We start from the raw sequence: 13,459 nt of genomic DNA, 5'->3' as shown, positions 1-13,459 counted from the left end.
TCTCTCAGCTCAGGTGTGTATGCTGCCTCAGGGACAAACAGGAGCTGTTTCATGCACACGCAGTTGTCTACTTTCGCTGACATCCATGGAGACCTTCAATCTCTGGGTGAACCTCGTTCTTGTGTTCTTACTGTCAGAAGTGGGTCACAGTCTTGTGGGTCCCTCTGGTTTCTTTCCACGCGAACAGCAACATGCTGCCGCACGAAGACCTCAGATCCCGGAGCGCTCTGAACCCATGGCGCAGAAGTCTCCACTCGAGGCCCCGCAGCGGGTACGCACCGTCGGCGTGAGCTGCTATCCGGACTCCCTGGAGATCACCATCCAAGCGGACATGTTTGGCATTGGAATTCCGGTGAACAGTGGAGATGTCCGCCTGGGAGTGGAGCAGAATGGTTATTGCACGGCTGTGGCGTCTTCAGGAGATGAGTACAGGATCCTTGTTGGACTTACGGAGTGCGGCACCAGACACTGGGTAACGCACTAACTCACCTGAGACTTGCAATGTGACCTTAAACCTCTTCTCCTAAACATGTGTACTCTCCACAGATGACTGAGGACTCTCTGGTCTACACAAACCTCCTCATATACTCTCCTGAGACCTCTCCTGATGGTCTCGTTCGTATGGAAGAGGCTGTGATTCCAATCGAGTGTCACTATGAAAGGTCTGTCTGCCTTTTTAATAAATTAAGTTCCATTTGCTGTTGTGTGCTTTTAATTTATTTTATTTTTTTAAATAGGAAGTACAGTTTGTCCAGTTCTTCTCTCACACCCACCTGGATCCCCTACATGTCCACTCAGGCTGCCTTGGAGACTCTGCAGTTTGGCCTGAAAATAATGACAAGTGGGTATAATTGTATCCTCTATATTTCAACGCTGCTTTCTGTTGCTTTGAACTATTTTTCTGTGCAGGTGACTGGATGTATGAGAGACCCTCCAACGTGTTTCACCTCGGGGAGCCCATCAATATCGAGGCTTCGGTTGGAGTGGGACATCACACGGGGCTTCGAGTGTTTGTGAGCAGCTGTGTGGCCACTGTTCACCCAGACATGCACTCTGTTCCCAGATATGTCTTTGTAGAAAACGGGTGAGTGCTTGCTTTATTTTAGGTGACAGTTTTTTGTAGGAAGTCTGTTTTGGCCTGTAGGTGACTTGTTTCTTAAATGAGGTCTTTTTTGAGTGTAAGAAATGAAAAGATTTCAATGACCTCCTCTTTGAGTCCTGCTCCTTGACACTCTTTTGCTGCTGACAAAGGTAACTAACATTTAGCCGACAATAACTTCAACGTGCAACCAAAACCACCAAAGAAATTACCCTTACCATCACTTGAGGCAATTTATTTAGGTGCAAAGGATGTTTTGACACTCGGTACCTTCAGAGTTAACTCTTTGGATCCTGTCTGAAAAGAGTCCACTAAATAACCTTGAAAATCTGAGAATCTGTTTGTGGAGAGGCAGATGTGAATGTTCTCTAAAGAAATGTGACATCAAAGTAGACTTCACATTAACTTGAAAAAAGGCAGAAGTGAAGACTTATTCATTAGCTGAGCATTGATGGCAGCTATTGTGGACCAATCAAGTTAACTTTCTTACCCACAATGCTTCACTTCCAACAGTGATTCGCTGCTTTGCTAAATGTTGCATGCCTGTTTCAGCATGTATAACGTGGACTTCTCGTCTCCTAGGTGCTTGCTTGACTCGACACTTCCAGGTTCAAAGTCTCACTTCTTACCCCGGACTGAGGCTGACAAGCTCAACCTGGTCATCGACGCCTTCAGGTTTCACAATGACGACAGGGGAGAGGTGAGCTCGGATGGGACTTGACTAATTGTTGCACATGACGTTTCTTTATCCTCGCGCTTCTCTTTTTCTCCCCTCCAGCTCTACGTCACCTGCACCCTGAACGCTGTTCCTGTAGGAAACGTGGAGGCGCTCAACAAGGCGTGCACGCTCATCAGTGACAGGCAAGTGTTGTCCAGTAAATTATCAAGTTAAAAGTAGAGAGTTTGAGAGAACTGTGAATCCTGTCCAGGTGGAGGTCAGCAGATGGCAATGACTACCTGTGTGGGCAGTGTCAAAACCTAAATGAAGTTGGACAGACTCACAGTAAAGCCAGCAGCCCATCATCCTCACACTTCTTAGTTGGTCCGAGTGGGATTATACTGCCGAGAACGGGCCAAAACTTCTGGAGGAGCAAAGAGGCGTCTGCTAAAGGTGAGTCTTCTGCTACATGGTGGGTAAAGTTTTAAATTAAAAGAGCTGTCGCCTTGGCTCGTCACTGAACTTTTCCAAATGCCTGTTTTTCTCTGTAGGCTGGGAACAAGAGGCTAAACTTGGTCCCATGGTGGTCCTGCCAAGTGAGCAGAAAAGCGGGCCTCTACCTGAACAAAAGTTCTTTCCTACGCTCTTCAAAATCGGCAGGCCTGCTCTGTACAGCAGTAAGTGGAGGAGTTGGGGAACTGACGGCGTTGGTAAGGGAGAGACCTCAATCAGACCTAGAAATCATCTTTGCTATCGGGACAAATTTATCAAAATGCTAAATGTTTGTCCTTGCTGCAGATGTGCTTCCTGATTCATCTACAGAAGAGGAGGATCAGACCGACTCTGACTTGAAAAGTGACTTGCACCAAAAAGGTAAAGCTGCATGAAAAGACTTAAATGTGACTTTGTTTTAAACTCGTTTCTTACATTTCAGATAGTGATGAAGCCGGTGACGTTGCTGCCCCTGTAGAGAAGCTCCACCCTGCACTCACTCTGATGTCAAAGTCGGCAGCGATCAACACAAACGACACAGCAACTCCGAGCGCCGTCAGCCCCACCGCCATCTTGGATACAGAAGAGACCACCGCAACTACGACACAATCTCAACCAATCGACCCAAAGAGATAATAAACGATTGAAAGTGTGTTTGCTTCCGTTTGACTTTATTGACATGGTGCAAATAAGTGTCACGGTGGTTAAAGGTTCAGTGTGCTTATCTTGCTCCAAAATAACTAACTTATGCTCTTCTATTTGAAAGCTAAACTTGTGATTATTTCATCCCCTATGAAATGGTCCAAGTGATCTGTAGCTGCTTAAAATTAATGAAGGCCCTCTAACGGGTTTACAAATTGCACTGTGCATATCAATTAAAGATCAGTAGCCAAGAAATGACTGATACAAACCTGGTGTCTAAAGTAACAGTAAAAGCTCCAATGTCTCAGCTGCTGTAAAACCCTGAACGCACCATCAGGAATTGACTTTGGCATAAGGAATTGTCTCGGATGACCATTCACAAATTGCTCGGACAATGTAGAACAGTATCTATAGCTTCTCATTGACATGTCTGGAACATCAGAAGTTGAGCTGCAAGGATTCACTCTTCAGTTGTTACTCAAAACATTTTAAATCAGTACTTTCAGTAAAGTTGGATAACTGTCTCTAAAAAGTGTGATTAAACGGTTTCATTTTAATTTCAGAAATGCTTTACAAACTGCTCAGACTTGAATCTAGGCTGCTGCTGTAACTCTTGTGTAGCACTTTTAAAAACAAGCAATGGAAAAAAGCACAAGTAGAAACCAAACAAACGGCACGACAAAGCAACCCACAGATGAGACGCCTAACCAACATCACAACCCACACATGATACCAATTCTGCAACATATTTCACATTCACTTAAAAACCCACATCCACCTAACAAGTCCACCAAACACGCTTCAAAATATTAAAATCCAAACGTAAGACCTGAAATGCTCGTGATAAATAAACATGAGCAGATTTCATTTGCTATGTTTCTGTCTTGTTTTATTTCACTCTGAGGAACTGTCAGGCGACTGGTTTGAAATAAGTGCAATAAAGGATTTATGAATTCAACACAGATACTTGTTTATTTAACCCTGAGTATTAGCAGTGTGGCTACATGTCACTCCCAACAAAGATCTGGGAAGACTAAATGATTGTTCTCGTTTTAATTTACAAAGAAGGTTCATCTGGAGGAGAGCGCTTCTTTCACAGATGGTTTATTGGCCTCTCATAATTCTGAGTCCCTGTTCAGCCTTAAAACATAAAACCAAATATAACATTTGTCTCTTTTCATTACCTGATATGTATTCATTTTAACATGTTTGTTTCTGACACTGCCCTGACATCGATTTAAATACTGAACACACCTGAGGGATGTCAGGGTGAATTGTAACAAATCAACGTACAACATGGCACGTGTGGACCAATCACACGCTTGCAGCTTCAGTAGCTCAGGTGTAATTGCCTCCAGCTGTGTTCTCCTTGTGTGTGATTGGTCTGAACTGAGAAGGTTTTGAGATCCAGGGAGCATTGTCTCCTGTTTTTGAGTCTTCTGCATGTCAACCAGAACATACAGTGTGGTGTGTGTTCTCATTTCTTTGTGTCTGGATAGAGTAAGCAGCTTTGTTCCTGGTGTTCTGGAATAAAGAGAAGAATGTGGACTGCAGCTCTCTTAACCTCTCTGCTGCTGATGACAATAATTGTTGTTGCAAACTCCATCCGACTTCTAAAAGAAGGACCCATGATCGATTCTGAAGGAAGAGAATACAAATCTTTAAGTCTTAAGGAAGGAAAGCAAGGAGGAGCTCAAGTCAAAAATGAATCTGCGGTCCGTGTAGTATGCACAGAGTCGACCATGATCGTGGTGGTGAAGGCTGATCTGTATAAAACTGGACGTCTGGTGTTGGCAGAGGAGCTGTTCTTAGGGGAAGCTGAGTACTCACAGAGCGGTCGTTGCAGAGCTGAAGCTGCTGCTGACTCTGAGTTCATCATTACAGCTGGACTGCAGGACTGTGGATCTACGCTGACGGTGAGGCCCTGACACTGCTGTGAATTCTGCTTTGGTCTTAATTGTGGTTATTTCCTTCGCTCCTCTGGTCCCTGCTGTCCGCCATTTTGAACTCTGACCTAGCGCTTTGCATTGTGGGAAATGTTGCGCAAGGCGAGGGAGACTGGTCTCCTTCATACTGTAGATTTTTCCAAAATCAGCTTGACAGCCACAGGGTATTTTTGGCATACCACAAGATCATGCATAGACATCACTAGTTATGTATATTAGGTGCCAATAATCCAGAGGCCCTGCTTGTCAACGGGTGACATTCAGAAATTAAATTATATCTGCCACTAAATGCTCTCAGGATGAGATTCCAGTGTTCTGTTTTTGTAAAAAAAGATATTATTTTACATATTTTATTAGCTGCCATGTTTTAATTATAAATTGCTGCTAATTAGCCTAAATTATGGGGAGGAATGACATTATTGAGGTTCTAATTGTTCTTTATATTTTAAAGATGTTTTTCATATTCATCCACAGATAACTGAAGACTTTGTGATTTACTCCAACAAGCTGATCATCTCACCTGCTGTCAGGTACAAAGGCATCACCAGGACCACCCCGGCTGTAGTGCCTGTTTCCTGTCACTATAAAAGGTGACCTCTTTATCAGCCTTGAACACAGACGAATAGCAGCACGATGCTTTCAGAGTGTTTAACTTGTGGACTTTGTTTGACAGGACACACTTGGTGAGCAGCAGTAACTCTCATCTGAGACCCAGAACTTCCTCCTCACCAACAGAGCACTCTGACTTCTCTCTCAGGCTCCTGAACGGTTTGTGCAGACCTTTTCAATTCTTAAAGATGAAAAAAACCAACGTGTGTATATAGCAGCAAACTATTTGTTTCTTTGATTGTGTTAAGAGGTTTTTTTTTTTTTTACTTATTGATCTATGGAGTATCATGTTATCAGGGATGTTTTCAGAGTTGGAAGACTGGGTTTTCTTGTTTTGCCGCTGGATATGACCCACATTGTGTCAAGTTCAGGAAAGAAAACCCATGCAAGCTGGATAAAGTCTCATAGCTTTATTTATGCACATCGCTAGACTACAGTGTAAGACAGCGTGCAAGAGTTTGAATGCAATTTTCTACATTATTGTTTTTGTGACTCTGGAAATGCATCTTCTTTTTGAGTCCTCTAATAATTCAGCTAAGAAAATTTAATGGGGATATGAAGGGTAAATAAATGAAATTCAGTTGTGTGTGAGCGAGTCAGTCAAGACACCTCTGCATGTTCAAACGTACATCAACAGGATGGACGATTTTATGTGGGTGAAACTACTGATGCAGGGAACTAGATGTAAACTCTGCAGCAGTTTTAATCTTCTGCACGTGGTGATGTTTGTTTGCATGCAGATGATTGGACACAGGAGAGGTTCTCCATGGTCTACTACCTTGGAGATGTCCTGCACCTGCAGGCGTCTTACGCTGGTTCTGATTCTACACAAAGACGACTGTTGATTGACAGCTGCGTGGCCACGCTGACACCTGACGTCACTTCAATCCCGAGATACTACTTCATTGAAAACCACGGGTAAGAGTAGCTCTGCAGTCAGAATGAACACAAGGTTGTTCCTGTTGTTTTACAGTTTCTAACCTGTTCTATTAATGCTGTAGTGAACTTGCATACCTGTGCAAACAGTTGTGCAAACAAACGTGACATAAATCAGCCTGATTTCAGGTGCCTCACTGATGCCAAAGGTGGAGGGTCAAACACACGTTTCAGGTCCAGAACGAGAACAGATTTACTCCAGCTGCAGATGGATGTGTTCATGTTTCACCAGGACAAGAGGAACTCCGTGAGACACGTTCAGAATTAACCACATGATCCAAAATGTTGAGAAACATTCAGACATGGCATTCCTGCCGTCTCCTGTTTTTCTCAGATATTCATCAGCTGCCACCTGAAAGCTGCAAAAGACATGAGGAGGAGCAGCTTCACCAACAAGGCCTGTGACCACACGGGTTCAAGGTGAGTTCTTTACGTCTTCAGTTTGTCTCACTTTAAGTACATTTTAAATCTGTCTCCTTTTTTCTCTCCAGGTGGGAGAATGTGGACGGTGTTAATGAAGTGTGTCGATGTTGTGATGGTTCCTGTTACACAACTTCTCCTACAGGGAGCGATCTAACAAATGTCAGAGCACCTGTGTCTAAAGGTAAGCTGTAATCACGACCACACTTCTCCTCATTAGTAGGAAGAGTCATGAACTAATACTTTCATATAAATGTTTCATTGATTTTCAGATGTCACAGCTTGTGGGAGAGTAACACTCGGCCCTCTGACGATTTATCCACAAGTAGAGAAAAGATTGCGACAATAAACTGATCATAATTCAAATGTAATGTTTCTTAGCTTTGCATGGAGACAACACATGGTCCTGGGTCAGGAGTGTATTTTGGATTCTGTGAATAATCAAATATTTAAAGCTTCTATCAAACTTTTATATTTGGTGTCACAGTGAAATTATTACTTTTACTGACCGAGAGTCCAACACACATCTTTAATACATTCACTTACTGACGTGATCACACCTCCGTTCATCGCGTCAGGGAAGCAGCTCGCTCAGTATTTACGAGAACACACAACGTTCAGTTTATGAGAGGAGAAAATACAAACACACGGTAGAGTGGACTAAACTGGTTTATTTAAAGAACAAAGATGTCACATGTGCTCATGATGAACTGAACTTAAAGCAGAAAAGTCTCTTCAGTGTTCAGAATAATAATAAAGAACATGTGAAACCTTTTTGATTGAAGTGAAGTTTAAAGACAGAATAAGTTAACTGGTTTCGCATCTGGAACAAAGACATGAGCCAGTACTTACCAGTGAAGTGACCCGTGATGACTCGAGCGTTACATCGCTCTCATTGAACAGAAATGTGTCGCAAACTCAAGAATCGAGGCTGATTTATTGTGAAGTTATTCTTCAGGATCAAACTGAACTGGCTGCCTTTAACACCCTCGAGAAGATGAAACATGAATTTGCTCCACTCGTGAAACAAAAACAGGACAGAGAGGAAAAATGAAGGCAGTGGTACTTACAGCTTTAACTAACCTGTGAGCGGCAGAGACTCCTTCATTAAATTCAAATGATCAAGTGAGGACAGCTGATAAGACAAACAGGGTTGAGTTTAACGAGCACATGAAAAGGTAACGTGTTCATCACAAACCCTCAAACAAGCATGACATTTACAGAACATGGCAGTAGTGTGTGTGTTTTGACCATCACTGTTTTACACTTTAGGATCTGTTAGATTGAGAGTTAAAGAGTTTCATTTGATAGCTGTAAATGTGTTATCAAATGAAAACAGAGCCTTTTAATGCTCTGACCAATCAGAATACAGGAAACAGGTTTAACAGCCTCGGACATGCCTCGATTAAAAATGGTGCCTTATCGCAACAACACAAACAAGGGCCTTCACCAAACTTGCTGCAAGTTTGGGGACATGTAGATCCAACAGCGAGCTCGCTGTGAGGGCCCCTGCTAATGAATGAGAAACAGGAAACGGTGAGACTTGCCTCAGGCTGAACAGGGCTACACTGAGACCCGGCCTCAGCCAGTCCCCCAGGGCATCGCTACAGGGAGAAGAGAAATCTGAGTTTTAGCACTACAGTGAAGTCAGTGCAGGCTGGTGTGCATGTGATGTGAACACAGCATCAGTTTACTGACACATACATGAAACCAATCATGACAAGGAGAGGTGCACGTTCATCTTCAGGACAACAAAAAACAGGAAGTCGTTTATTACTGGGGTACAAACCTGCTGAGTCGTCTCTTGACCCACAGAGAAGAGGCTTACATTAACGCCACGTTTTATTACAATACAGATTTAGAACAACACAGTAAGAACTTCATCAACTGAAGTTTAAAGGAGTAATGACACAAAATCAAACGGAAAACAGCAGAGAGCATGAACAGAGACATGAAGCCCTCACCAAACAAAGTTGGGGACATAAAGTCCAACAGCACTGCGTGCTGTGAAGGCCTCACTGCTTAGAGAAGAACAGAGAAGTATTCACTGAAACACTTGCCTTGGTAAAGGGAAGGCAGGGAGGGAGGGAGGGGTACCGCCCATGTAACTCCAGCGCCTTCACAACACTACGAACCAAATCTACTACACTTCTACACACCTGAATGAAACATGAGAAAAAAAGCCAGAGAACAGAGATGGTTTGAAAGAACAGTTCAGTCTGGATTAGTGACAGTGTCAATACTTCCCATGCCCTCTGTGATGCTTTTTAAACCTCTTGTGTTTGCTGTGTGTTCAGTGTCTCTTCCTCACAGCTCGGTAGTAAACAGTCAGTGTGGGACTCAAACACCAACACTGGTTTGTCTACTAGCAGCTGAGGACATTAGAAAAGGGTTGAGTGTCCAAACCTCTTGAAGAGAGGGAGGTGGGCTTCAGAAGCGGCCTCCAGGAGACATGACGGGGGGCCTCATACCCAAAGGGGGGTGCTGAGGGGCTCCCTGGTACCCTGGGGGACCCACAGGAGGGGCCTGTCCGTATGGAGGCATCCCTGGTATGTAGCCTGGCATTCCCTGGGGCGGACCACCAAACTGACCTGCACACACACAGCAGATATTTGACTTGTTTGTTCTCAGACACTCGGATGAGGTGAATACAGCTTTTGGTGAAATGGTGCTCTGAGCTACAATGTCTGCTAACATGCAAACTATAACATTAAGTTCAGCATGTAAACATACACATTGAACCAAAGAGACAGCTGACTGCGATGCCAGGAGTCTCATCTGTGACCAGACGGTGGTGCTGTGGGTCATTAGGTTTCATCCTGTCTTGTAAGTCAAAGACGATTTCTAAAAAAGCAAGGATGAAGATGATCGAAACTTGATCTACAGGCAGGTGATGTGTACCAGGTAAGGGTTGCCTCATGCTGGGCTGCTGGGGAGACAACATGCCACCCATGGGACCCACTGACAGGGGGGTGGCGGCGGCGGCGGTCTGGCCTTGGGGGGGAATACTGTGCTGGTACCTGGGCAGCTGAGCTCGAAACTCCTCCTACAAGACAAGAAGAGGAGAGGAGAATAACGACAGGAAAATCAATCGTTTTAGACTTTTCACATCTTCTAAAAATGATCATTATGGTAAAAAGTATGAAAGAGAAAAGGCCGCCGCTGTACTACTCACCAGTGAGATATCCTCATCAGGGTGGATCAACTTACTGGCTGAACTGGAGGCGGTGAGGATGGCAGGCTTGCTGGTCACAGTGGAGGGAGGCTTGGAGACTATACTAGGGCCGGCGTTGGGGTTGGACGCTGCTGCAGAGGCCTGAGTGTACGCTGGAAACGTGGGCTTGGTGGGGTCAGAGGGTGCGGAGGGGGGGAGGTGAGGGGACCCTGATACTCCTTGCTGGATCTGAAGGGAGAGACAGGAAACGCATGAGAGAGCCGCTGCTGCAGAATAAGAATCTCAGTCTCCTCTTCCCTCGTGATGGACGACATGAAGGTTGTATTTAGAAACCACTGATGTCACTGAATATGATGATTCACTTGTGTGATCCTGTTTCATTCCATTTCCTCTGCTAAAGGTCACGTTGGTGCAAAGTGTTGGGCCGGACTCGGGACCCAAAAGTGAGACACAGAGCCATTTTTCAGTGGGTCACTAATGTGTGTGTGAAAATATAAAGTGTCAGAAAGTCAGATTAATCTGACTAAGAAGAGTTGTCGGTTGGTCTTGAAGCGAGCAGAAAATTAACACTGAACATGTTTGAGCTGCTGTTTTTACACTGAAGGCAGAGTACACTTAGAAAGTGTGACTCAGAAAAAAGCTTTTAAGTCAAACCTGGAATTAAAAAAAAAAAAAAAAAGAGCATGCTGTGCTACGGTGCCTTAAAGCGGCTCAGAAATATGAAGCGAACTTTACAAATCTGCACCCGCCTGTTCTTTGGTCATGTTCAGGAGAATATCTTCATTTTCTTCACTTTTGAATAAATGCAGATTTGTAGCAAAAGAAAAAGCAATGGAAGCAAATGCATTGTGCTAGACACAACAAACTCCTCTGCCTGCATAAAGGATCTGGTTTCATCATCTCTTGATAATAGTAAAACAACAGCTAAGCTTTTCACAGTTCATGCTAACTGTAAAGCAGCAGGTTGTCGGAGTAGAGCAGACACACAGCTGCATACTTGTGATGTGACAGAGCACAGAGCTTTAGGAGAGGAGGACTGACAGTCTGCACATGACGGCTCCGCAGTTGTACTTGCAACGTGACTGCCCATCTGCAGCACAGGAAAAGAGTTCAAATAGGAAAGGAAAGTAATGGATTCAATTCTTCATTTAAAGTCTCCATAGAATAAATCTGTGCGAGGTCAAACCTCCCCTGATCAACAAGAGGAGGTACAGGTCAGAGAGCGGGAAATGTTTCACCTGTCCAGCGATAGGGAAGAGAGGCTTGGAGACATCCGGCTGGGCTGAGGGCGGAGAGGCAGCAGGAACCGTCGCTCTCGTCAGCATGTTTGCGGCAGCAGCAGCGACCTGAGCCATGTGTGTGATGCCTGGACGGTGGACCAGAGAGGGAGGCATGCCTACAAAAACAGCAGAAGGTATTTACTCTTTCAGAAGTTATTTCACAACAATCTACAAACACTACAATGACTGTCATTTCTTCAAAGCATTTACATGATTATGTAACAGCTGGGACTTTACCTGGTGGCACTCCTGGCATCATTGGAGGCATCATCCCACCCATTGGTATCATCCTAAAAGAAAGAAAAAAAACAATGTTTAAAATACACATGGAGGTTAAGACATTTGTCAGACTTGATTCAAACTCTGAAGATTTACCCTGGAGGCATTCCTGGCAGTAAGGGGGGCATTCCTGGCATCATGGGGGGCACACCTTGCATCATGGGAGGAATTCCTAAAACAAAGAGATTCATGTTAACAGATATGTGTGTAAAAAAAACAAAAACTGTGCGAAGCTTCTTCTTAAAGTGGCAGGACATTTACAATAACACAAATACTACGATTAACATGCTGCAACACATCTGTATTTAAAGCATCTTCATATCAGCCTGTCACCCCGGGGGAAACATTTGTTTTAAATGATAATACCCATCATTCAACTGCTTTTATTGGCTAATACATACTCTATACATATCACTGTTTCACAACATCTAGTGTTGAATCTTGTGTCTCTCACCTGAGTAGCTGCCCGGTGGTATCCCGGGTGTACCTGAGCCAGGAAGCATGCCATGCCCAGGCTGGGTCATCGGGGGGATGAAGCCCACCTGCGGCTGAACTGCGGCGGGCGGCTGGAAGGAAGGACCCGGCTCGTCATCATCATCATCGTCGTACTCATCAGAATCATCTTGATTCTGCTTTTTCTTCTGAGTGTCTGACAAAAAGGGAAAGCATACTACGTCTCTAAAAGGTAAAAAAAAAACAACAACAACAGTTCAATACAGGTATCTTTTTGTGTTAATAATACCTTGGTTCTTTTGTTCTAACACTCTTCTCCTCTCGTCCATGTCTTTTTCTGGAATCCCTTCCATGCCGTATATTTCCAGCTCTATATCTGTCCGTCCAGGTATCGCATTAGGAACTCCGTCGATGGTCTCTTTATGTACCTGTAGATACAGTGAAGAGAGGTTCAGGTCTCTTTCCAATTGAATAAATCCACTTTAGAAGCCATATCGTAACAAAGGTTTATCGTCCCAGCGCAAGACAATCATTTCATTTAAACCTATCCCACACAGTAGACACAGAGAGGTATAACAAAGAGTAAAGATCTTTAGATAATATGTGTGAAGAATCCACGATATACAAAATAAAGACGGATTGGATCACATTAAACCAATCAGCATGCAGTATGTCTATGAGTGTTTGCTCACCTGCATACAGTGGATAGCGAGCCCGGGACCAGTGTACAGCTTCTTATGACAGATGTGACACTTGAAGTGTTTGGCCTTCTGATGCTGAATGAGAATCTTCTCATCGTCGAAGTCTCTGTTACAGTACCTGAGAGGTCACAGTTCAGGTAACCCATAGCAACGCTGACACACCTGAACTAGGTTCGACTGAAGCACACCTTCATTCTAAACAACCACAACATGACACAGAACCTGTGTTTGATATAAAACACCACTTTTTTTTTTCACAGCTGTTCTTGTAAATTTTATAAACGTTTAAAAGACAGAATTTTAACTATAGCTACATATTTAGCCGACAAACAGGACTAATTATCTCACACTGAATATAGATTATGACAAAAGGATACCAGCACCAAGGCTTCATTTGCTTTTTCTTCTTTCTTCCCATGGTTTTTGCTCTAAACTCGGTGCTTGATAATCCGAGAAAACAAAACGCTTTTAATCCGCTAACACAGAAGAAAGTAAAGATGGCGTCCGATCTCCAACTCCTCACAGCGCCCTCTACCGGTCAAACACTACTGTTTTTTTTGGGGTTTTTTTCTTTTTTTAAGGTTTTATGGCAACCCACGAATTGGTGCATTTCCACCACTTGCTTGTAAGGAGTGTGGATCAAAATATACATGTACTACTTTCTTTAAATAATAACACAAATATATATATATATATATATAGCATTTCTCGGCATAACACCGGAACTGACGTGGGAGCGCGTGTGGTAGTCGGACGTTTGTTACCAAAG

General features: G+C 43.8%; 3 protein-coding genes across 9 annotated transcripts; 2 read left to right on the top strand and 1 right to left on the bottom strand.

Moving 5' to 3' along the window:
- The first annotated feature begins 9 nt into the window (after nucleotides 1-9).
- LOC306838459 (zona pellucida sperm-binding protein 3-like) lies at nucleotides 10-2,901 on the top strand. The gene is made up of 10 exons (XM_079366655.1): nucleotides 10-472; nucleotides 547-662; nucleotides 738-841; nucleotides 910-1,084; nucleotides 1,682-1,799; nucleotides 1,878-1,960; nucleotides 2,029-2,210; nucleotides 2,309-2,467; nucleotides 2,556-2,630; nucleotides 2,692-2,901. Exons 1-10 carry the CDS (start codon nucleotides 20-22, stop codon nucleotides 2,883-2,885), a joined length of 1,659 nt encoding a protein of 552 aa, XP_079222781.1. The 5' UTR covers nucleotides 10-19; the 3' UTR covers nucleotides 2,886-2,901.
- Nucleotides 2,902-4,227: 1,326 nt separating this feature from the next.
- On the top strand, nucleotides 4,228-7,274 carry LOC306838461 (zona pellucida sperm-binding protein 3-like). The gene is made up of 8 exons (XM_079366662.1): nucleotides 4,228-4,807; nucleotides 5,312-5,427; nucleotides 5,511-5,605; nucleotides 6,187-6,364; nucleotides 6,512-6,629; nucleotides 6,717-6,802; nucleotides 6,874-6,986; nucleotides 7,075-7,274. The coding sequence occupies exons 1-8, from the start codon at nucleotides 4,433-4,435 to the stop codon at nucleotides 7,149-7,151; spliced, it is 1,158 nt and encodes a 385-aa protein (XP_079222788.1). The 5' UTR covers nucleotides 4,228-4,432; the 3' UTR covers nucleotides 7,152-7,274.
- A 184-nt stretch (nucleotides 7,275-7,458) lies between these two features.
- On the bottom strand, nucleotides 7,459-13,238 carry LOC306838460 (BUB3-interacting and GLEBS motif-containing protein ZNF207-like). 7 transcript variants are annotated; one of them, XR_013781086.1, is made up of 12 exons: nucleotides 13,068-13,237; nucleotides 12,682-12,808; nucleotides 12,279-12,417; nucleotides 11,991-12,185; nucleotides 11,633-11,708; nucleotides 11,495-11,547; nucleotides 11,216-11,373; nucleotides 10,975-11,067; nucleotides 10,013-10,205; nucleotides 9,704-9,848; nucleotides 8,863-9,393; nucleotides 7,459-8,406 (listed from the first exon to the last, which is right to left on the bottom strand). XR_013781086.1 is itself a non-coding variant. In XM_079366659.1 (12 exons), the coding sequence occupies exons 1-12, from the start codon at nucleotides 13,106-13,108 to the stop codon at nucleotides 8,954-8,956; spliced, it is 1,413 nt and encodes a 470-aa protein (XP_079222785.1). In that variant the 5' UTR covers nucleotides 13,109-13,238; the 3' UTR covers nucleotides 7,459-8,953. The 7 variants fall into 7 exon arrangements, 6 of the variants coding, with proteins under 6 accessions (XP_079222785.1, XP_079222784.1, XP_079222782.1 ...); XM_079366659.1 differs by having other exon boundaries at nucleotides 7,459-8,961; nucleotides 9,209-9,393; nucleotides 13,068-13,238; XM_079366658.1 differs by having other exon boundaries at nucleotides 7,459-8,961; nucleotides 9,209-9,393; nucleotides 9,978-10,205; nucleotides 13,068-13,234.
- Nucleotides 13,239-13,459: the final 221 nt, after the last annotated feature.

Source organism: Symphodus melops (genome assembly GCF_947650265.1).
Source record: "Symphodus melops genome assembly, chromosome: 17".
Classification (NCBI taxonomy): domain Eukaryota; kingdom Metazoa; phylum Chordata; class Actinopteri; order Labriformes; family Labridae; genus Symphodus; species Symphodus melops.
The sequence above is the reverse complement of the archived record's forward strand: the minus strand, read 5'-3'. Positions and strand labels throughout refer to the sequence as shown.

What these genes read in the sequence shown, in the direction of transcription:
- LOC306838460 (XM_079366656.1), bottom strand. Translation starts at nt 13,108, where the DNA reads ATGGGAAGAAAGAAGAAAAAGCAAATGAAGCCTTGGTGCTG. An exon ending in CAAATGAAGCCTTGGTGCTG is followed by an intron (nt 12,809 to 13,067) that starts GTATCCTTTTGT and finishes GTGACCTCTCAG; the next exon opens with GTACTGTAACAGAGACTTCG. An exon ending in TGTGCTCTGTCACATCACAA is followed by an intron (nt 10,206 to 10,974) that starts GTATGCAGCTGT and finishes CTCTCCCTTCAG; the next exon opens with ATCCAGCAAGGAGTATCAGG.
- LOC306838461 (XM_079366662.1), top strand. Translation starts at nt 4,433, where the DNA reads ATGTGGACTGCAGCTCTCTTAACCTCTCTGCTGCTGATGACAATAATT. An exon ending in CTCTCTCAGGCTCCTGAACG is followed by an intron (nt 5,606 to 6,186) that starts GTTTGTGCAGAC and finishes GTTTGCATGCAG; the next exon opens with ATGATTGGACACAGGAGAGG. An exon ending in CAGAGCACCTGTGTCTAAAG is followed by an intron (nt 6,987 to 7,074) that starts GTAAGCTGTAAT and finishes ATTGATTTTCAG; the next exon opens with ATGTCACAGCTTGTGGGAGA.
- LOC306838459 (XM_079366655.1), top strand. Translation starts at nt 20, where the DNA reads ATGCTGCCTCAGGGACAAACAGGAGCTGTTTCATGCACACGCAGTTGT. An exon ending in AGTGCGGCACCAGACACTGG is followed by an intron (nt 473 to 546) that starts GTAACGCACTAA and finishes TACTCTCCACAG; the next exon opens with ATGACTGAGGACTCTCTGGT. An exon ending in AAGTGACTTGCACCAAAAAG is followed by an intron (nt 2,631 to 2,691) that starts GTAAAGCTGCAT and finishes CTTACATTTCAG; the next exon opens with ATAGTGATGAAGCCGGTGAC.